The 24,131-nt window shown below is 43.3% G+C and overlaps 1 protein-coding gene across 2 annotated transcripts in view; it reads left to right on the top strand.

Annotated features, from left to right (window-relative positions):
• LOC310877448 (CAP-Gly domain-containing linker protein 4) overlaps positions 1-24,131 on the top strand; it is a 62,608-nt gene that overhangs the window by 20,091 nt on the left and 18,386 nt on the right. For both annotated transcript variants that reach the window (XM_083791315.1, XM_083791314.1), the window contains exons 7-9: positions 3,164-3,412; positions 4,521-4,656; positions 5,362-5,484. In XM_083791315.1, the coding sequence (XP_083647441.1) occupies positions 3,164-3,412; positions 4,521-4,656; positions 5,362-5,484 (508 nt within the window). The remainder of the gene's footprint in view (positions 1-3,163; positions 3,413-4,520; positions 4,657-5,361; positions 5,485-24,131) is intronic.

Below are 24,131 nucleotides of genomic sequence, written 5' to 3' on the forward strand. Positions count from 1 at the left end.
TTCCCGCCCAATCGTAGTGTTTTGCCAATTATTTGGGCGCCCACTTGCTAATATCCTCACAGCCTACCAGCGGAGCCCCGGGCCACATGGTGGGTATCGCTGGCTCTGCTAGAAGTCCAATCTTCTCCACACAGCTGTGTTGACAGTCATGCGGTTGCGAAAACGTGCAGCGCTGGCCGTTGCATGATGACTATGAGGTCAGAGGTCACTGAGAGCCTCGGCATCAGCACCTTGGGTCAGCACATCCTGTGAACATTTCGGGGCCTCGACAATCCATCATTTGGATGCTTTCCTTCAGTCGCTGTTTTTCCACCTGTGTCACAAGGCACTGTAACATCTCTCTCTCGCTCTCGCACTCTCGCTCTCGCTCTCGCTCTCGCTCTCGCTCTCGCTCTCGCTCTCGCTCTCTCTCTATATATATATATATATAGTGTTTTAAGTATGGTGGTGTGTTTTCTGTAGCTAAAAACAGTGTTTTAAGGATGGTGGTGTGTTTTCTGTAGCTAAAAACAGTGTTTTTAAGGATGGTGGTGTTTTCTGTAGCTAAAAACAGTGTTTTAAGGATGGTGGTGTGTTTTCTGTAGCTAAAAACAGTGTTTTAAGGATGGTGGTGTGTTTTCTGTAGGTAAAAACAGTGTTTTAAGGATGGTGGTGTGTTTTCTATAGCTAAAAACAGTGTTTTAAGGATGGTGGTGTGTTTTAGTATAGCTATGCAGCTATGCATTCTATCTCTGGAAAGAAAAAAACAGGATGTCCTTTGTTGTAAAGTGGCGGTCTTTGTCGCGTTCCATTGCACTCAAGTCGACCATTATTAACAGTCAATACTGTAATAGAAAGGAAAATGCCGTGGTTTACCAAGGCATAACTATAAATGCAAGTCTCTGTCTCTCCCTGTGTGTTTGACACACGCGTTTGAGAATTCGACACGCGCGTTCCACCCTACCACAGGGGGTGCAGTGCCCGGTGTTGAGTCGGTCGGACCCACGGTTGTCCAGAACCGCCCCCAAAAGGCCTCTGCCCGGGCTCTGGACAGGGCCCCTGGCCCAGTGTCCATATATGGAGCTGGCCTGTTCTGACATCATTCTGACGTCTGCATTGACTCTATATTTGGGCATGCCTGACAAATAACTCCATATATGGGCATAAAAGGAAGACAGACGGGAACCGCTGTAGAGGCTCCAATGGGCACCGCTCTAGTTTTACTTTGAAGTGAGAGCTGTTGCTGACTTTGACCACGTTCAACCCGGCACCCCAAATGTAGGCATGTCATTGTCATGATTGAACATTTCAAAGCTCACGTGTCTCATAGCGACACGTGGGCTTGCATATTGTTTTCTTGCCGCCATTGGTAGTATATAATGGGATTAAGTGGTTAATCATGGACACTCTTCCTTCATTCCATTAGCAGAGGGCTGGTGATGTTCTAGAAGAGCGATCGTCACTCACAAGTTAACTCGCCTGCCATTATCTGCAATTTGCCGAATCCTCCGTCGCTGGAAAATGCACCTGACCATGTGACTGCAATGATGGGCTATCCCGATAATAAGACACGTGCCTTGCCATCTGGCCTTCTCAAGAAAATGACCCCAGGGAATTTGAGGGATTTCACTCATTTCCTTGCAGCCACTCAGCCATTTGTTTCGGCTTCCTTCTCAGTTCTGTAGACAAAAAGGTGGCTGGCCTCTGCACCGCGGGTGCCACAAAAACTCAGTTTAATGAGAGCTTATTTTCTTTTGGGGGCTGACAGTGTTTACTGGCTGCCGCAGTGTGTGTGTGAGAGGAGGCGCGGCATTGTTGTGACGTCTCCAGACAACACTTGAAAGGAAGCGTGTTGGAAGTGTCTAAATGCAGCTATTGGAACGAAATCTCCATCAGCGCGGGCGGCATAGGGGGAGGAAAGTGGCAAGGTGACAAGGTGTCCCACTTAATACTACCGCGAGAGGAGGAAAATGCACAAGGAGCATTACTTTGTGTGGGTTGACATTTCCATTCAGTACATGACAGAGCGGTGTCACCGTGAGGGGCGAGATGGGGGAAAGGAAAATTAGTCACAGCCTCCTACAGTAGCCCGTCCCTGGCACTGCCATTACGCGTCTCTTTGGTTACTTAAGAAGGCTCTTGCAATGGAGCACAACTTAATGAGCCATTGGCTGTGGTACGTACCGGCTGTACGGTATATGCATGCAAAAAACAGCCATCAAGGGATTGCTGGGGACTCTCAACATGCATGAAATTAACATGAAATTTGAGGGGTTTTTTTCTCCAATCTCAACATATTTTATATCACCGTAACCCCGTAACCATTATCCGCACACGCACAGATGTTGAACTCCATCAGCGCATCACTAAGCAAGGTGTCCATTAGCGCAGCTTTAGCATATGAAAGAGGGGCCTTGGCTCAGACGGCGGCCCCCTTTTTGATGATTCATAAAGAAGCACTCGTGTTGCCTGCAGCAGCCATTGGTGAGTGTGAGTGCGCCTCAATTACTCCGGCGCTAGTTTCCGAATGAGCTCCATTCGTCTGTCACACCTTCGCAGCCATCACCCTCCTCCCCGCTAAACACCCACCCACCCACCCACCCACAACACTCCCGCCTCTGTCTCTGCTCTCGCTGACAACAGTTTCTCGGAGCCACTCCATGTGGCATGCCCCTACTGATTAGTTGCTCTGAAGCGCACTGATGGGCAATTTTGCACTCGGGCCAGAAGAAAGTAACAGTTTGAGACCGGCGGCGGCACTCATCTCAACAGCCTTTCTCAAGTGTTGGAAATAAAAGTCCACCAGTGGTCAGGTTCTTGCGTTAATCTTTTGATGTTTTTTCCTTATTGTGTTGTATGTGAGATTAGTATTTGCACGCTTCTTTCTTTCTTTCTTTCTTTCTTTCTTTCTTTCTTTCTTTCTTTCTTTCTTTCTTTTTGGGCTTTTATACCTTCTATTGATATGACAGTAGACTGACAGGACATGGGGAGCAAAGGTCGTCTGGATCGGGATTCGAAGAATTTCAAACCCGCGACTCGCTGTCAGGCTGGCATCGCAGCCTAGGGTGCCCGGACCCGGGCCTCTGTTTTCTATCTAATCTAGACAAATATCCCCACATTCATTTCCCCTCCCTCCCCCTTCAAAATTTCACACCTAAATCCTTGGCCTTGCGTTGTCTTCCAGAATGAGAGAGGGCAGTGCCCAGCAGACGTGGTGCCCGACCCTCTGGACATGCCCTTGGAGATGGCAGACGCAGCCGCCGTGGCCAAGGAGCTTCGGACTCTCCTGAGGGAGGCCCTGCCCAGACCCTGCTCTCCTCTGCCTCTCACCGTGTCACCTCACCCGCCCGCCGCGCTCTCGGATAAGGCCCGGGCACAGCTGACCTCCATGGGAATCCGACTAGGCGACCGCGTGGTCATCGCCGGTCAGAAGGTGCGTGGGAGGGGGGGGGGGGGAGGGGGGTACTGCCGCTACTGTGAAAGGTGCCATTAACCCATTAAGACCTGAGGCTAATTCATTACAGAAGAACACAGTACTACTGAATGCTTTGTTACAAATATCACTATGAACTCTTTGCTTTCTAGTTTCTACCATTGTCATTTGTGAATATCATTAAAACTTTTTTTTTACTTGCTTTGAGATGCTCTTTACAGGGACATGTGTGTATCTCATTTTAAATGAGAAACCAAATTTGGAAAAAGGCACAGTGAAATGCTCACCAACTTATTTTGGGGCAGATTTTGTATGCATTCTCTCTCTCTCACTCAGTCAGTCAGTCAGTCAGGCAGGCAGTCAGTCAGTCAGTCAGTCAGGCAGGCAGTCACACAGACAGACCAGAATACTCATTTATGTCACCCAGTTGCACATTGCCACTGAAAATAACAAATAAGCCATTAATTAATTAATTTTCGTGACACACTGGGAGCAAAATCGCAGAGCGTCGAATTCTGCAGATTGGCTAATCAAAACCCTATTATCTCCCCTGTGCGCTCTCATGCAGTCCCACACTTTGATCTCTATTTTCCTTTTTAATTATTTCTCTCTTTGGCTGCTTTTTTATAACTGTAAAGAGACTCATCAAAACATAGTTGAGATTCTGATAGAGGGCTTTGCCCCTGCCACGAATCAGCAGCACACCAAAATGAAAACATATCGACTTTTTCTCTCACCATTGTCCTGAGGCCACGGGCACTACTGGATGATCAAACGTGCGTACTGCGCTGAAAGGGTTTGTTTGGCCAATGCCAAACGTGTGTTGACAGTGCTATTTTGTGTTTAACCCCATTAAACCTGGTCTCTATATTCATTATATATTATATGTTACAGTACAAGTGAGAAACCAGTAGAAGTGAGGAAAAACGCGGAATGCCCCCCTCTGAGAGTGTACAAATGTTTTGTACACTCTCAGAGTTAAATTAACATTGATTTTTCAATATAAATGCTGTAACATACATCAAAGCATAATTATATACGGCATGAGTGGAGTGGTTAACCTTGCCAAAATGACTGAAGGTGTTTGGCTCTGTGCCCTGCCGCACAGGTGGGCACCCTGCGGTTCTGCGGCAGCACAGAGTTCTCCGGAGGCCTCTGGGCGGGAGTGGAGCTGGACCACCCCGAGGGGAAGAACGACGGATCGGTGGCGGGGGTGCAGTATTTCACCTGTCAAATCAAACATGGTGGGTTCACCAACAGCACCACCCAGAAACACACTTAGCTGCTCCAGAAAACGTTGTTGAACTGCCCACCAGTGTTGATTTCGTCGACTGGAACTATGACGGAAATTGTTCGTTGACTACCTTTTGTTTCACCAGCAATGCGAAATCAAAACTACGCTTTGATGAGAACATGTGACGAAAACGTTAGGGAAGTGAGTAGAGAAGAGATCCTGTATAACTAAGACCAGTCATCTACTGTATTTTCAATGACTTATACTGGATCTCTTGTCCACTAGTCCCATTTGCAGACAGGCAGGTGTCTCATTATATAGTTCTTTATAGCTACCGGAACAAAGGACTCTCAAGTATTTTTGATTGTCCCCTTGGTGGAAGACATTATCCTCCTGCTAAACCTTCCCACAATATCCAAGCGAAAGGGGTATAAGTGTCCAGCAGAGACAATGACACAACAAATAATGTGCAAATCACTAACTGTAAAACTTCAACGTTTGTCAGTAGAAGTCAGCATTTCCTGTACAAACAAATCGTTAATTCTGTGGGGAACTCAACACCATAATATATGCATTCTTGGCTTCACCTTTTTGAATTGTGAGAGAATTTGACAAAATGGCAGTCAATATGTGGTCCTGTGGGGTTCATGTGATTTTAATCTTCCCTGTCTTGAAATTGATTTTTATTCCTCACGGGGCTGCATCTCACCTACAGGAATCTTCGCTCCCCTGTCGAAGATCAGCAAGCCACTGGAACGACGCAAAACGAAGGCCTCCGCGCCCGCACGGCCCCCTCGTCGCATCGACCTGTCCCGCGTCACTTCCAAGATTAACACAGGTAACTCGCCACCGGCGCCAATAGGTTGCTGAAAGCCCAAGGGCATTCCTGTGAGATGATTCTAATCTCCTCTCGTCCAGGTTTAGCTTTGTGATCAAAACGTTCCTGCCTGAAGGATCCTTTGGGAATAACACTGGAGTCGAGGTTGGGTCTGCAGTTTTTTGGGGAGAATGGGGTTGTACTTGAATGAGCAAAAGATAAATCAAATTGTATTGCCTTTCCTTTAAACCCACCAACAACGGAAGCCTTTAACACAGAGCCGGTGCCTGTCAACAAAGTGAGTGTGGTCCAGTGAGCGTGGGCATGAAAACAGGTGGAAGCCATTTTCCTCGTGTCGCAGTTTATCGCATTACACAATCTCCTCTAGGACCAGCTTCCGGGGACCACTGCACTTTAATGTGTTATTGCAGATCACATATCACTGGAAGTGCCAACGAGAACCTGTAATCCAACACCACACGCCGGGGTAACAGCATTAGACTGATGAAATGGACAGACTCCTCCCAATGTGTCCCCATGGCAAGACCAATAACTGTTGACGTTGACTCGACTTCAGGGACTTTCAGACAGGAGGTGCCAATGCTGACAATAATCATATAATAATGGGACATCTCTACACGGTAAAAGCCTCAGTGTTAAAGGACAATTCCAGGCAACAACATTTAGCCCCATTTTCCTGTTTATTACCTATTGTTTCTGTCGTGTAAAAGATTAAAGTTATCCTAGTAGCTTTCCCTAGGCCAACCAGCTTAGTACGGGGGCATATATGCTTGTTCGGCTATTAGGCCATCTACATCCCACAAAACGGCAATTTGTTTTCTACAGGCCGCATCAGATGCTTAATCAACCGTCTGACAACCAGTGAGCTCAACCAACCAGCGAGACTGCATAGTCAGTCAGGATTTGAATCGATATGACCGGGCATCGAGGACCTCCCTAGGGAGACGCCCGAGAGGCATCCTAACCAGATGCCCGAACCACCTAAACTTGCTCCTTTCCAGGCAAAGGAGCAGCGGCTCTACTCCAAGTCTCTCCCGAGTGACTGAACTTCTCACCCTATCTCTAAGGGAGCCACCCGTCATTTCAGCCGCTTGTATTCGCGACCTTATTCTTTCGGTTCATCCCCGTTTCATTGAATAAAAACATTGGACGATCGCCTGACATTAATCCAGTGTCGACCGAGCCAGTCGACACTGATACAGCGTCTTGACTGACAGTGTTGCTGCGTCTCTGTCTACGTAGAGGAAAGCATCCGAGCCAGCATCTTTTGAAGAGAAGCTGAGGTTACTGTGGGTGAGCTACAAGGGGCTAGCAATGGAGCTCACTCAGTCACTACACACAAACATTTTGAAATGTTAAAATCACACCCGTGTGAAGTGAGTGGTGCAACTCCGTGTGGGGGTCCCTGGAGGGTCCCCGGAAGTTCCAGATTGTAGTATGTATGGCTGTTATATTTAATCCGGTAGACTTTATATTAGTGTAATTCATAATTATAAAAATATGAATTATAAGTTCAAAATTAAGACTCAAAATCAATCTGAATTTAAGAAGGGGCACCAGTGAAATGAGCTTAGGAATAAGCACCAGATTGATTTGTATTTAGCCTTTAAGTTAAACCACTAATATAACAATTAAAAGATTATAAAATAATCAATTATTATTTTATCTTAATAAATCTATGGAATCTGAAGGTAAGAGGTCTTTTCCATTACATAGCCTTTCTTACTTTGCATGTGTCAAAAACCAGTTCAACTCTTGAGCAAATAATAGACTTGTTTAAAAAAATGAATCAATTTATTTCCACACCTAAGCTAATAGACAAACTTAGTAGAACAATAATCAAACGATTTCTTAAACAAGGGTTAATACAGGTTCAAAATAGAATTGAAGAAACAAATCAAATGATAATGAAATATCTATATGATAGGTAATGTTCTTTTGCCATGAACTTAGAAACCTGATGTAAATGCAATCACTTTCCTGAGTGTTGGTTTTGTTGAGAGCTTGAGAGAGAGAGGCAGACTGGGGTCGTCGGTCTTCTGAGGGAGAGAGGTGGAGTGGCAGCGGCAGGGGTTCGATTTGGCTATAACCCCTGGGCTTGTCGATGTAGTGCCTGGGATCGCCTGGGACTGCCTGGGACGCTCAGGTAAGAGCGTCGGGAGCTGGTCTGTGTAGACCCATCTCATCCTTCTGGCTCCTTGGTCTCTCCCTCTATCCTGTCTTCTGGAGCTGGTCTGTGTAGCGTTGTGGCCAAGACCATCTCATCAGACGTCCTTTCCTCTCCTCTCCCTTCATCCGGTCTTCATGGACTCCACTAATCCTAGTTTTTCTGTCTGCCTCTCCAAATATATATAGTTCTCTTCGTTGGGCTCAGTTACTCTGTATGTCACTCTCTTTGCAAGATGGAGACATTGAGATGTCTCGTGACATTTCCAGACTTCGTCAACATGTTTTCGTGATGCAATATTTCTTTGAAGTTCATTTTGGGAAAGGGTGTACGCATGCATTTTTCATGGCTTTAGATTTCACATAACACACAATCTGCACACATGTATGAATCTACATTTATTGTACAGTGAATGTCATATTCCCAATTGATGGTTAAGGAATTGTGAATGAATGCTTTTGTGACTGAGTGGAACATTCAACCTTTGACATCCAAAGTCAGGGTGTGATCTGTGGCGATGACACTTTATCCAGCTGAAATGCAATCAAGTCTTTATGACACTTAATCCAGCTGATATGGAATCAAGTCTTTATGATACATAATCCATCTAAAATGGAATCAAGTCTTTATGGTACAAGGGTATCCCTTGGACCTGAGTCTCTGAGTCTGTAGGAAACAAATCAAATAGATTTCCTTCCTTGTACCTATGAACATGAAGGCCAATGTCTGGAATTGGACAGTTTCAGTGTACCTTTGTGCACACAAAGTATGCCACTGGTGCAGGAATTGAGACCATTCTTGAGGGTCAAAAGGTCAGCAGACCCCTCTGTAGGCCTATATCTGTCCGGCTTCTCTGCTTACATGCTTGTCCATGTGGTGTCAGTATGGAAGAGAGAAATCACTTCACATGATGTTCATTAGATGTCATCCAATGCTGTATGTGGTATAGCTGGATGCGATAGCTTAATTGTGCCTTTATACCCCATATCTACTACAAATCCCCCATTTCATAATAAAAGATCAAAGGTTACTGGTGATGTTTTGATTATGAAACTTAGTTGATAAAAGCACAATCAATGAACTCAGGGAAGCAATAGATCATGTTAGCAAATTCATGGCATAAGAACATATCTCTATGCTACGCCTATAGTATGTTAATGCTACTGATCCATAATTTGATTTCATTAATGAAAATATCCTGAGATTATAAGTAGACATAGACTTATTATTCAAAGGAGTAAAAACCAGGCATGCAGTATATTATAAACAATACTGGGGTTTTATTCTGAGTGTTAGTCTACCCTATAAGGAAATGGGGATTTCCTATTTCCACAGTAGTTGTGTAGAGTGGAGTATAGGGGGACTACACTAAGTTTGAATAAAAGAAAGAAAATAAAGGAAAGAAAATAAAGAAAAGAAAGGAAGGAATTATGTTGACTGGTTGGGTCAAAGCTGAGAATTCTTCCCCAAACTTCTATATGGAGGGTCATTCCTTGGGGTTCCTACCTATACTTAAGAAACATGCACCAGCCAGGGACATGCAACATGCAGGCCGGTGGTTATTTCAGTACTTGAAAAGTTGAAACCTATGGGGCATAGTGTAGGAGGTAATAGTTTAATATTGATTGGTGGATCAGTTTCCACCCTGTAGGCTACTAGCTTATTAACCAGTGAATACCAAACATAAGGTTTCTATGGAAGTTGACTACTTTGGGCGATAGGTAGATATCTTGAGAGCCAATAGCAACTTATAAAAATAAATAAAAATACATCCCCCAATGGCAGATGTCTCGACGCGGTCTGTAAAACAGAGTTACAGAAAAACTAAGTTAACTCCGTTCAGTTTGCAATTAATTCTAAGTGACAGAGTAACAAAGTGGTATTTGGAAGTACTGTGTTACTAAGTTGACTAGTGCTAGTCTAAGGACTCATTTTAACAACATAAAGCAGCATATCTCCTTTGAAGGAGATTCACAAAGTTATATGCAAAGACCCCCCCATTTCAAAATCAAGAGGTCAAAGGTTACTGATGATACCTTGATTTATGAAAATATTTGGAATGCCTGTCATAATATGCCAGCAGCTGTTCTGGTATATCTGAGGACATACTCGTATAGGGAGCCCCAAATGCATAATAGTTTGCAGGTTTATGTTTTGTCAGTGAATCAATTTGACAGGGTAAAAATGCTATAGGTTATAGTCCAAGTATCGATTAGCATAATAACACAGGTTTTAGTTTTTATTCCATTGGTTACTTTTAATTTATGAACTATCACTAGTAATTTAGCATGAGAGGATAGACTTTATTCACGCATCAGACCTCAGTCGCCAGTCCACAGATCTTTCCGCAGGAGTATTTGAGAGCCAATGCTGTTTATCAGCATTTAGCAAAGCTTTCTTTTTCCGTCTGGATAGGACAGGTGAGCTCACAACTGCAGGAACGCTGTGACCTTCCTGTGGGTGAGACTGGTTGGTATTATTTTCCCAAGCCATGTCAATAAGATCATTATTATAAATTCGGTCAGCGACCGTTCTTAATTTACTGCTGGACATATTTCTGTCCGTGTTGTCTCGGACACCAGGTCTGATGCTTGTATCAAGTCGATCTAGAAAGACTGATTTAAATGTTTGATCTTCCTCCATATCAATAGTGTTCTCATCTGAAAACCAAGCTCTCCTCAAGCGACCAAAGAAGGTGCTAGGACGTTCACCTTTCTTTTGTCTTAGGGAAAGGGCGGCAGATATTCCCTCCAACTTGTGGACTTTATATTCCCCAATGAGACTCTGTGACAGAGCATCATAGTTTTCAACAACATCCGACGGTTGACGTTCAATAAATCGTCGTACCTCAGAGCTAGAGGACATACCGATAAGTTGGACTTTGTGTCCTGTGGTTACATCTGAATAACCTTTAAGAAAGTAGTCGATATCTCTTAAATACCCAACGATATCGCAATTGTCAGATGTTGTTTCAAACCTGGGAATATGATGTGCTATTTTGTCTAATAAGTTGGTAGTTACTTTTTCAAAAGGAACACTTGGAAGAGACACTGTGATGTCAGGTAAAACATCTGGTTTGTCAGGTAAAACTTTCAAGGCCTCACAGTATGTTTTGGGGGCCTGGCCTGTCTGAATCTCAGAATTGACAGCTAGGAGTTTTAATGGCTTTTTAGGGATCTGGTGTCCTGTGGTTCCTTTTGAATGACCTTTACGAAAGAGGTTAATATCTCTTAACAACTCAACATCAGTTTGATCAGAATCAGATTCTGTTTCAAACCTGGGAAGGTTTAATGGCTTTTTAGGAATCTGGCTCTTAAGTAAAATAATATCTTCTTGTTGTTGATTACTCTTAATCGTAAGTTGTTCATTTTCATGCTTTTGACTTTTAATTAAATCAATACTTTGTTTTAATTTAGCTATTTGAGCTACTGTCTCTTTAGTGACGACATTAAAGTAGGTAATTGATTTTTGTATATCTTCCATTTGGACCTTAAGGTTTTCGTTGGTGTTCAGTACCATATTTAATGCAGAAATAAATCTGTCATTGGCAGTCTGGTTACTTTGTACCTCATCCACTTGTTGTGGCTGCTTTAGACATTCCTTCTCCAGTGTCAAAGGGCACGTGGGATCACATTTATCTTTGAGAGCTGGAGAGGGAAATTGGTTCAATTCTTTAGGATTATCATTAATATAATTCTGCGTTGCTTTCTCTAATGGTTTTGAATCAAGTGTTGTTAGTACAAATTCTGTGATTAATTTTAGCACATGAAGTACTTTTATAAGAAGGACCTTAGGGTATGATGATCCGGTGATAAAAATCATCATTACTAGAGGTAACAGAGACCGTACCGTGACATCGGTATTCTGGGATAAGGCGTCAGCCATTTTTGTCTCTGTAACACAGGGAGATTGATTAGAGAATTAAGCAAGGATAAAAGTAATTAAACCACAAACGTAGGTCTTTAGTTAAAGAATTGCACTAATGCAATATTTGTTTGGAAGTGTCAACAAGCAAGAGTTAGATTGATCTTATCAAGACAATTACTTTGATAGTTTTAAGAATGGCACACTGACTAACACAGACGCTGCAGAGAGAAGGGGATGTCTCTTGCAGTGTGCGTGTGCGTATGTGAGTGTGGGTGTGTCGGGTTTCGGTGTCCCAGACAAAAATAGACCTCCCCTCTTCAGGAGGGGGAGAGGTGTATTTGGAACCCTCGCACAATGTTACAGCCACAAATATGGCAGTTTGTAAGGGACGCGTGGTACACTCAAGATGGCGTTGTTTGTTTGCCGTCTGGAGAGTGAGTCACGTGACTAGAAAGAATGTAAACACACTGAGTTGTTTATAGCTAGCTGACAGCGGCTGTCACATAAATTCTGTCCACCCTTTTCACTGAGAATCAGAGGGTTAATTTTTAAGAGCGGCTTTCGTTGACTTGCAATTTAGACTACAGGTTTTTAGCAAGGAAAGCAATCTTTAAAATTTTAAGTACAAGGAGTGCAGTTGCTAACTGTCTTATTTTTACTTATACAAAAATGAACCAACATATAATAAAATAGGTTAGCTGTGCCTATATTTATTAATTTACAGTGGTTTATTAGATCCTTAAAGAAGATTGGATCATATTGAAGGATTACAATATGAACACATTGTACAAGGAGCGCAGTTGCTAACTGTCTTATGTTCACTTATACAAAAATGAACCAACATATAATAAAATAGGTTAGCTGTGCCTATATTTATTAATTTACAGTGGTTTATTTGATTGGGTCATATTGAAAGATCACAATATGAACCAAATTGCTTATTTTGCGTTTCTTCACTTCGTTAAGTGGACTTTAACACACGATTAACGGTGGCTTTACACGTTAAGCAATTAGACTGTTTTTAATGTAAACACATTGTGGACTAAACACACGATAATGTGAATTTTAACATTAAGCATTCAGTAGCTTATTTTTGCGTTTCTCTGTCAGTGGACTCGATTTTGCGCAAAATTGATGACGGTTAGACTCGGATAGGGTCTGATAGATATAAGCTCTCAAGATAGACCATGCAGGGAACCCTTGCACTCAGTTTGACTTAAAAATAACTGAGCTGCACAGGTATTAAGTTTCACAGGCTAAGACAGTCAAGCAAGACTTTCAACTGCCTGTTGAATGATCAATTATCTTTAAGGTTGTTAAGGTTAAGGTAATTGGATGAGACGTCAAGTTCCAATATGTACCTTAACAAGGTTTAATTGCTCATAGTTGAACCCACTAAAAGAAAAACATTTTGTTGATGACACATCAGCAAAGCAAGGATGTCAAATTGGCCTCACTCCATGTCATAGTGTGGAGCCGATTTAACAAGGGTTTAAGGTTGAAATCCTATTGTCGATTTGACCATAGGTGGGCCTCGCTCGGGGCGCCATTATGTAGTATGTATGGCTGTTATATTTAATCCGGTAGACTTTATATTAGTGTAATTCATAATTATAAAAATATGAATTATAAGTTCAAAATTAATCTGGTGCTTATTCCTAAGCTCATTTCACTGGTGCCCCTTCTTAAATTCAGATTGATTTTGAGTCTTAATTTTGAACTTATAATTCATATTTTTATAATTATGAATTACACTAATATAAAGTCTACCGGATTAAATATAACAGCCATACATACTACAAGATCCACCGGTTCCCACGAGCCGCCCCACGTCCAAAAGGGTTAAGAAATGACAGTTACTGTGTGGGGGTTCCCACAAAAATGAAATAAAATCCAATGACTTAGTGTCTGTCAGGTTTGGTCACAAATGTAACTCTCAAATGGGTCCAAATGGGTCAATTTTTACAATCTCTTCACATGACGTCATGTGAAACTTGATGGTTTAGTGGCTCTATTGTCAAAATGTAATGTTGTAATTTTCTCATAAGAGAGGATCCTTTTTTCCATATCGGCTTACATTTTACAAAATAATAAAATTATTAGTTTTGCACATACATGTGTAAACTGGAAAAATCTGGCAGATCGTAATATTGACATTCTGTTAATTTCGTTCACATTACAGTTGTAACCATACCGTACCTTTTGGTTGGATGTAAAACCTGGAGAGAGAGAGAGAGAGCATAGTGCCAACCATTGCTATAGCTTTGTGTCATGCTGCTTTTATGGTTATTGTGGGTGGAGACGGAGTCGTTCTGTTTACCCGGAATGGATTCCCATTCTGACAGCTCTTATAAAACCTCAGTGTCGGTTCCCCCGAGTCACAACGCCAGCTGATGGTTTCATTTGTGCCTCAAAGAGGCGCTTTCTTTTCTGTTTCTTTTGTTCTTCATAAATAAAATGTCATAACCAGTCTGAGGTGTATTACTGCATGACTTCAGCAGTGTCAGTATTTATAGCATCTTGACCTCGATCGTATCATTTCTGGCGAGCCGTGCCAAGGACCATGCGTGATGTTTACCGCTGACAAGGCCCTTGGTTTCACAGTTCATTGGATGTTTCATTTCCCCCAACTTCTTGACGGATGCCACCTACACCTAGGTGTTGGCGCCCTCTAGGGCTTATAGGTTCATTGTGGCGGTGTATTATATTCGGTGCTTTTGAAGGCCAATTGATCTGGACGTGACTGGAATAGCCCAAATCAAGAGTGGCCTATGGAATTCTGTGATTGATAGTCCAATTAAGCAGGGGTTTAATAACGGGCTGAACAGCTAGGCAGCCATTCATCACTAGGTGTGTGTGAGCGTGTGTGTGTGCTTGGGGGGGAGGGGGAAGGCCACGAGGACGCGCGTGTCAGCACCTCCATATAACCTAGGAAGCAAACTAATTTATGACCATGCACTTTTCAGGGGGTTTTGTCAGGCATTTACAGCCCCCAAACCAACCATTCTCTGGCCACCTACGCTTGTACATCGTCCCCAAATGCATCTGTGGCGGATGGGCCGGTGTGTTGTCGTACCGGTCTCTTCTCGTTTTAACCAAGAGAGACGGACGCACAGCGCCAGGCTGCACCATACCCCTCCTATTAGAGCGTGTCAGCCCAGAGATCAGACCTCAAACATGGGCAAAACAACCCAAACATAGTCGGTTCTCACAAAGCGACACAGAAAAGCCTTGGTCTTTACTTGGGCCTGTCACTTCAGGTGAGCGTCAGTCATTATGTGGAATGGAAAGGTGGAGCAAGTCCCTGTGAGCTAAGGTCACGCGGCAAGACATGTTTGGAGTACTGGGGTTTGAACACCGTGACCGCGTCTCTGACCTCCACCCTTTTCCATCCACAAACAACTCTTGAGCCTGAAGCAAACATTAGCGGACCTAGGCCGGCGTTTTTTGGGCGCCCGCCGACGCCGTGCGACGGATAATAAATGTGGCTTTTTTTGTCTTCTAAACGGGAACTGAAGTGGCAAGCCATAATCGCCCAGAGTTATTCACACTTTTAATATTTTTTTACTTAGTCAGCTCTTTCCAGTGCACAATATTTATTGCCCAGAGTTAAAAGGCATCTTAATGAGTCCAGAGCAATTTATCTGCTCAATTATGTGCAAGTTTAATCCCCATTAGAGGTCATTAGGGGTTTTTATTGTTGGATCCGACAGATGTAGTAGATCTTACTTTGACACGTCTTGCTGAGTGAACGTTTATCTTTCCTTAAATGATTTATTTGGTTTTCACAGAAAATGTTACTGTAATTATAGCCTGCTGCAAATCAGAGTCAAAACATATTTTTATTTACTTCAGCGGGTACTTATTTTGAAGAGCTCGGCCACCGAAGTCTTATCCTAGCTGACTGGACACTGGATACTGGTCCATCTACCAGCATGGCCAACACATGTTTGTTGTTTATTTTGTCAAAAATCAATCACTGCCAAGGACTTGGATGTCCTACACTGCCAAGGACGTCTTTAACGCCTTTTTAACATGGGGGATTTATTTATTTTTAATCCTAAAAATAAATAAATATATATATATATATCAGGGCTCGAAATTGCGACCATTTTGGTCGCAAATGGAGCCTCTGTGATTGTGAATGTAAAAGAGAAGGAGGCGGACCGGCGGTGTGTGGGTATGTGTGTGTGTGTGTGTGTGTGTGTGTGTGCGCGTGCGTCTGTGTGTGCGTGCGTGCATGCAAGAGAGAGAGGGAATGAGAGAGAGAGGGAGGGAGAGAGAATAGCAGACTTGTAAGTGTATCTACATAGCATAGCAGCAGTATTGATACTTTTACTTAAGTAAAACATTAAAGTAATTCTTCCACCACTGATTAGAAGTGAGTATAGGCATAGCTATAAATACCATGTTTTACATCAAAATTATTTTATATTAGAAATCTAAATGGGCTATGAAGCTGAAAAACACAAAACAAAGAAAAAGAACAGGTGATGTGACTGGCCGGAATCAGTGTACTAGAGGGTTCTCATCTGGAGATGTTTGATGCCTCTGTCTCTTTGAAGAGATGGATGGATGAGGGACAGACACTACATTTTAAATTCTGGCATGCATTTTTATACTTTGGTCATTTCATGTTATTTGTAAACCACACGTTATATTATTGTTTTTATGAATGTAAAAAATCGATTACATATTGGTGCTCCTTAGATTTAGGTGGTTGCTCCTAATTATTTTCTGGTGCAACTTCATTTTGAAATTGGTAACACAAGCGCTACCAAGTAAAACAGTTAATTTTGATATATATATATATATATATATATGTTGGCGGTCTGAGCCTTTTGGCGCCCCCTGGTGGCGGAGAATGAGTTAGGGACCTTTTGTCTTCCTCTGCTGGACATTGCTGCTGTTCTTGTCATGTAAATTCGGCACAACAAACTACCTCAATCACTGGAAATTGCTTTTCAGCTTCGCCCTGCCAAGTCGTGCCATCCTCCCTTCCCTTCCCTTCCCCGTCCTCCCATTCTCTCCTTTATCGTCTTTTGTTCTGCATCTTGTTCCTATCATGTTAGCGTAGCTTTAATCAATCTTTTGCTTGTTTTTACACATTTTCTACACCCCTCCCCTGCCGATGTGCTTATGTATATGTCCTCATTGTGGTGCTTTATTTTTTAAATGGCTACTTCCACATGCAAATCAACGCTCCTATTTGAGCTGCGTTCAGAAATATCTACAATGTTGTTTACAGACTGTTTGGATGAGCTCAATTTCCTCGTGTTAGGCTGCATTATTCTGATTATACTTTTTCGGTTCACCGAATAATCTAACAAAATCTGACAATTGATTCATGGTATTCCTTATTTTATACTTTAAGAATGGTGAAGCCAATCTACATCTGCTATTTTCACTATTTACAATAAAAGAAAACATGCGCAATTCATTTCCCCCCCCCCAAATAGCTGATTCATGTACTCGCAACGTGTCACATTGTGGCTTATTGCTTTTGAAAAGGGATTTGTGTGCATTTTATTTGTTTGCTTGTTAAGTTTTTATTTTTAGTACTTTTGTTTGCTTAGAAACCTTTATCAAATCCAAGTTTTTCCAATAGATTTTAAGATTTTGCACATTTTTAAATGTCTTTCTATGCAGAAAACAAAACGCCAAAACACATAATTAATCGGTGGTTGTTCTGCCCTCAGTTTGAGTTCATGCTTTTAGTTCATGTTTAAATGTTCAGTTTACATTGCTTGTTTGTAGTCAACTGATGAATGTTTTTATTTTGATATGCTTACAATGGTAGCAGGAAGTTAGCAATGCATTGTGGGTAGAAGAAGCTTCAGAACACAGTGTACTGAGTGTAGACTCCATTAGAGAACAAGCAGATAAGCACATGGTGACCGTGTGTGTTGTATCTCTACCTTTTTTCACACCCTCGAAAGCAATGGCTGCAAGTTTAAACATGATTCTCTTTCTGTGAACAGTTTTGATTTGTTTATTTGGAAATTCATATGGACATTGGACAATAATTCATATTCAAAGATGATGTTAATGCGGCAACTTTACATGTTTATGTTTGACCGGCATATGATTGCATGTAATTGTGTTTACATTTCATATTAGCACTTATTTGCCAGCTTAAATTCATAATGTGATTTTTCTATGGTAGCTAAGACATTTGTGTCTTTTCAGTTTTTTCTGTTTGTTACAGTTACACGCAATTTTCACCTGTAGAAGATTGTGGTTAATTAAAGGAGCAAGGCTGCTCGCTTCCTGTCTGTTTAACTTCGTTAACATACTGGATATATACAACACATTGTGGGAACAGAACAGTGGTCCAGGACTCTCCACATTGTCCAAAATAGTCATCGCCATTGTTTGGTCTGATTGATTATGGATTGTTCTTTATTAACAGTTTGCAGAAAAAAGCACGGGAAAGTAACCCTAACCGAAGAAAGCCTATTCAGTATTTTAGCCCCCTCCAGAGATACTTCCGGGTCCTACTTTTGTGTCGCTTTTGTGTCCCCATAGAGCTATACTGTGACGCTCCGTCGGACTAAATCTGAGACGAAAACAACCACGAAATTCTAATTTTACCGCTTTCCTTGCAACAACAAAGCTGCTGCTCTCCCAAATCTGGCTGTGACAGGCCGTCTGCCCCACACAGAATACTATCGCCATTTTATTTCATTGTGTCAACTAAATCCTCATTAATTGCAAACTAGATTCAACATACTCAACCCTGCACACATTCTAAATATGCACCCGAAATATTGTACTGAGCAAATGGACTGTTACCACCTTCAATAATAATGACTAGAATTTTGCATCCTAGAGCCACGCGTCGCAAATGGGAAGAAGGCAATAGCGGAAGGGTGACAATACTGTTGCTTTATTTGTTTTTTTTACTTGGAAAAGCAAACATGGCAACCATGATGTTTTCATATATCCAGTTGTTTGGAAAGTGCAAATTTGCCCTGTGAGTAGAGACCTGCAAGCCCGTCGGGGCCCGGCCCGGGCCGGGCGGGCTCACGCGCCGTTATATGAATTTTCCGATGTGAATTTCACCCAGACTGGACTTGCTTCAGCAGCGCGGCAGCATGCTGCTGTCTGCTCCATAGTGACGTGACAATAACCCCCCCACACAGGCACACAGACGCACACACAAAAGCACACTTAAATCTGGTCAAAACTATAAAGACTTTGAAACAACGTGTTTTACATTCTATCTCTCTCACTCCGCGTCTAAACTCTCGTCCTCTCTCTCTCCTAATTATTATGCAGCGCAGCTGTAGACACACACACACACACACACACACACACACACACACACACACACACACACAGTACTAAGTAGGCTACGGCTCTCCTCAGAATTAACCTACATCTCAGGAGCTCCGCAGTCCTCAATAAAAACAAATTAAATACTGCAGGAGCATTATTACCACACTAAACAAAGTTGGATTTGTACATTGCAGAAACTGCAGATACATAACGTAAGTGTTCTTATTATTGTCCGTCTACTCTGGGTTTTATAATGCAGCGTGAGTCCGCGATAGCCAATCTACAAGCTCACAACACGTTGCGCTGATTGACAGTGCACATGCAGCAGCTACTGTATAAAACTATAATTAAGTAGGCTACTTTTTAGTGTGATGTCTGTGTGTTATTGACTTCTTCCTTATGGGTTTATCAGAGCGATATAGTGCAGCTGTGAGTGAGTAGCTGCTGCTGCTGCTGCTGCGTCCGTGCACCAATAGAGCGACCACGGCGGCGGCACGCATGCTTGAAATATTAAATAAAAATATGTCGGGCTTCCGGGCCGGGGTCGGGCCGTTTCTGGACTTTACCAACGGGCTTAGGGCCGGGCGGGCCTTAACTCCAGGGCCTATATTTTAGGCCCGTGCAGGGCTCTACCTGTGAGCAGTAGTAGCGCGAGCCACGAGCAAAGTTTGCGGTTCATTCCCATCCATCCATCCATCTTCTACGCTTATCCGTAGTCGGGTCGTGGGGGCAACAGCTCCACCAGAGAGCTCCAGACTTACCTCTCCAGAGCAACATGAGTGACTTCTTGTTTGTTTTGCTTGTTTTTATTTCCGTCTAAAAGCAAGCATGGCAAGTGGCAATGTTTCTATATACCAAGTTGCTTGGATGTCGTAAATGTGGCAACCTAGCGGGAATACTCTACTCTACTCGCACTCTACGCTACTGTACTCGCACTCTACTCTACTGTACTCGCACTCTACTCTATTCTACTGTACTCGCACTCTACTCTAATCTACTGTACTCGCACTCTACTCTACTCGCACTCTACGCTACTGTACTCACACTCTACTCTACTGTACTCGCACTCTACTCTAATCTACTGTACTCGCACTCTACTCTAATCTACTCGCACTCTATGCTACTGTACTTGCACTCTACTCTACTGTACTCGCACTCTACTCTACTGTACTCGCACTATACTCTACTCTACTGTACTGTACTCGCACTCTACTCTACTCGCACTCTATGCTACTGTACTCGCACTCTGCTCGCACTCTACTCTACTGTACTCGCACTCTACTCTACTCTACTCGCACTGTACTCTACTCTACTCGCACTGTACTCTACTCTACTCGCACTCTACTCACACTCTACTCGCACTGTACTCTACTCGCACTCTACTCTACTCTACTCGCACTCTACTCTACTCGCACTCTACTCTACTCTACTGTACTCTACTCTACTCACACTCTACTCGCACTCTACTCTACTCTACTGTACTCGCACTCTACTCTACTCTACTCTACTCACACTCTACTCTACTCTACTCGCACTGTACTCTACTCGCACTGTACTCTACTCTACTCGCACTGTACTCTACTCGCACTGTACTCTACTCTACTCGCACTCTACTCACACTCTACTCTACTCGCACTGTACTCTACTCGCACTCTACTCTACTCTACTCGCACTCTACTATACTCTACTGTACTCTACTCTACTCACACTCTACTCTACTCGCACTCTACTCTACTCTACTGTACTCTACTCTACTCACACTCTACTCTAATCTACTCGCACTGTACTCTACTCGCACTGTACTCTACTCTACTCGCACTCTACTCTACTCGCACTCCACTCTACTCGCACTCTACTCGCATTCCACTCTACTCTACTCGCACTCTACTCTGCTCGCACTCTACTCAACTCCACTCTACTCGCACTCTACTCTACTCGCACTCTACTCTACTCGCACTCTACTCAACTCCACTCTACTCGCACTCTACTCTACTCGCACTCTACTCTACTCGCACTGTACTCTACTCTACTCTACTGTACTCGCACTCTACTCGCACTCTACTGAGATGCGGACGGAAGCTGGTGCACTTGGACCTGGACGTAACGTAGCACTACAAAATGACGTCTGACTTAAATACTGAATTGGCTTGATTCCATTGGGGTCCTTCATACTTAATTGATCGAAAAAGGCTCTATTGAATATTTTGTTCAGCCTTCTTTTCCAGTTATTGAGGGGCACTAGCCCCTCCTATATACAGGTTTTAATGTGTGTTTTTAGTTCCAGTTGACAATGAAAGGAAAATGTACGTCATATTGTCCCTCATATTACGTCATATTGTCTCTTTATTGTTTATGGCATTTAATGTTTGTGTTGGTACGTTTGTTATATATCTATATCTCTATATCTGCTACTAACTATGCAGTAGGCTATCTCCCGGTCTGAACTACAAACTTTGAAATGATCCCATCAAGATGAGGGGCATTGATCTCTGCATACAAAGTAGTCAACGTGTCTCTTTTCTTCCCCCTCTTTGTCTGCTGGTGGAAAAGGTTCGCCTCCACCTGTCACAAAAACACCAGACAAACAAAAAAGGCCGCCTGGTGCTGAGCAGGGTGCAGTGGGAGAGATAAAAACAGGTACTGCGGTCGGTCACAGCCGATTAGGCTGTGAAGCACTGCGAGAATGAGTCAGCCATTCCCTTTTTTTCCCTCTTTTTTTTTTTTAGTGCAGTCATTGTTGGGTTTAAAGTAGCCAAGTTGATTGCTGCCATTTGCTGGTGTGTCACGCTCCATAGTCTAAGTGGCTGTGGCTCAGGAGGTAGAGCAGGTCGTCCAATGATCCCTGGGTCGGTGGTTCGAATCCCGGCTCCTCCTGACCACATGTCGAAGTGTCCTTGGGCAAGACACTGAACCCTACATTGCCTCCAATGAGTTGGTCGGTGTGAGCTCGCCACCATTTGTGTGTGAATGTGGGAAGTGAGGACATTTCACCTCCCAGTGTATGAATTACAATTTACAATTTACAATTTAGGCATTTAGCAGACGCTCTTAATCCAGAGCGACTTACATTTAAGCAAGAACAAAAGCATGGGAATACGTCACATAAAAGCATTTATCATGAAACATGCGTAAGCTAAGAAGGTAACAGTGGAATATCTATATAATGAAACTATACATACACTATACATATAAACTATACATATTTACTACTATGCTATACATATGTACTATGGCGTGCTATGACTATATACAATACAATTATAGTGCTGTCTACATAACATGCTATAAGTCTGTGTCAAATGCTATCTAAGCCAACAGAAATGCTATCTAAGGGGTTAGGGTAAGTGCTATGGGCCATGATGGAGTCTGAAAAGGTGGGTTTTCAGGCTACGGCGGAAGATTGGGAGTGATGCTGCAGTTCTGACTGCAATGGGAAGTGCATTCCACAGTTTTGGAGCCAGAAGGGAGAAGAGTTTGGGACGTGTGGAGCGTTGTCCCGGCGTTTTTAGTGAGGGTACTTCCAGTTTCCCTGCGTTGGCTGATCTGAGTGCGCTGGAGGGTTTGTAGGGTTCAATCATACTTGCAAGATAGGGAGGGAGCGGAGCAGGGGGGAGACATGTGAGAATTTTGGCTGGTTGAAGACCAAGCGAGCTGCTGCATTTTGGATCAGCTGGAGAGGCTTATGTGCACATGCTGGTAGGCCAGTAAGGAGGGAGTTACAATAGTCGAGTTTTGACAAGACTGTTGTCTGGATTAGGAGCTGGGCTGATTCCTGGGTGAGGAACGGTCTAATTCGTCGTATGTTATAGAGTGTGAACCTACATGATCGAGTGACAGCTGTGATGTGAGCTTTGAACGAGAGCTGACTGTCCAGGACAACACCAAGATTCCTGGCTGTTGGGACAGACGTTACCAGGGCGTTGTCTACGGAAATAGTTAGCTCCCGCATAGGGCAGGACTTAGCTGGGAAGCAGAGAAGCTCAGTCTTGTCTGGGTTCAGCTTGAGGTGGTTGGAGGACATCCACTGTGAGATGTCAGCCAGGCATGCAGTGATGCGCTCTTCCACCTGAGTGGCAGAGAGGGGGAAGGATAGGAACAGTTGTGTGTCATCGGCGTAGCAGTGATAGGATATATTGTGAGCAGAGATGATAGTGCCAAGGGATTTAGTGTACAGTGAGAAAAGGAGGGGACCAAGTACCGATCCCTGTGGGACCCCAGTTTGGAGGGTTCGGGGGGATGATAACAGACCTTTCCAGGAAACCTGGTAGGTCCGATCGGTGAGGTAGGAGGAGAACCACTTTAGTGCCGTTCCACCGATGCCTAGCTCCGCTAGGGTGTCTAGGAGCAGCTGGTGGTTCACTGTGTCAAATGCTGCTGATAGGTCTAGGAGAATCAGTACTGCAGAGTGGGAAGCAGCTTGGGCAGCATGTAGTGCTTCTGTGACTGCCAGCAGGGCAGTTTCTGTGGAGTGGGCCTTCTTGAATCCGGACTGGTTGGGATCCAGCAGGTTGTTCTGTGAGAGATGGAGAGAGAGCTGGTTGGAGACGACACGTTCAATGGTTTTAGAAATAAATGAAAGGAGTGATACCGGTCTGTAGTTCTTGACATCTGAGGGGTCAAGGGTTGGTTTTTTGAGGAGTGGTGTTACTCTGGCTGACTTGAGGGCAGATGGGACGCAGCCTGAGGTTACTGAGGTGTTGATGATGGAGGTGATGAAGGGGAGCAGATCAGGTGCGATGGTCTGGAAGATTGGAGATGGGACAGGGTCAAGAAGAATGAATGAACCATTGTAAAGCGCTTTGAGCACTTGGAAAAGCGCTATAAAAATCCAATTCATTATTACCAGTTGTTTTCCTGCGTTCCTTAATACTTGAACCCGACATCGATTTGTCCACCCCATGGGCAGTAAGAACAGAATCCTTTAAAAAAAAAAGGGGAAAAAAAAGAGACTTCTCAAATGGAATTCATGACTAGTGTATGTCAACCGTGACATATTTCTCAAGACAAAGACACCGGTCAAACGTTTGTGACACGACATAAAAAACATTCACAGGTGAAGCGTTTATAGAAGCAAACGTTCTGTGCTTTGTGTGTATTTTCTTTGCTTCCTCTCTAGACAGTGTACGACGGTGGCCATGATGGACATTCAGAATCTGTCCTGCAATAGTCGCTTTTCAGTAGGATGATGTACTGTAGTAGACTGGAGTAAGCATATGCCCGGCCAGGACTCAAAATGAACTTTCTTCCCCAATGTACCACAACTGTCCCAAATTCTACTTTTAACCATACCAGACATTGCTCCAAATTTATCCCACGATTTAGCAACCCAGCG

Source organism: Protomyctophum parallelum, assembly GCF_964188405.1.
Source record: "Protomyctophum parallelum genome assembly, chromosome: 20".
NCBI lineage: Eukaryota > Metazoa > Chordata > Actinopteri > Myctophiformes > Myctophidae > Protomyctophum > Protomyctophum parallelum.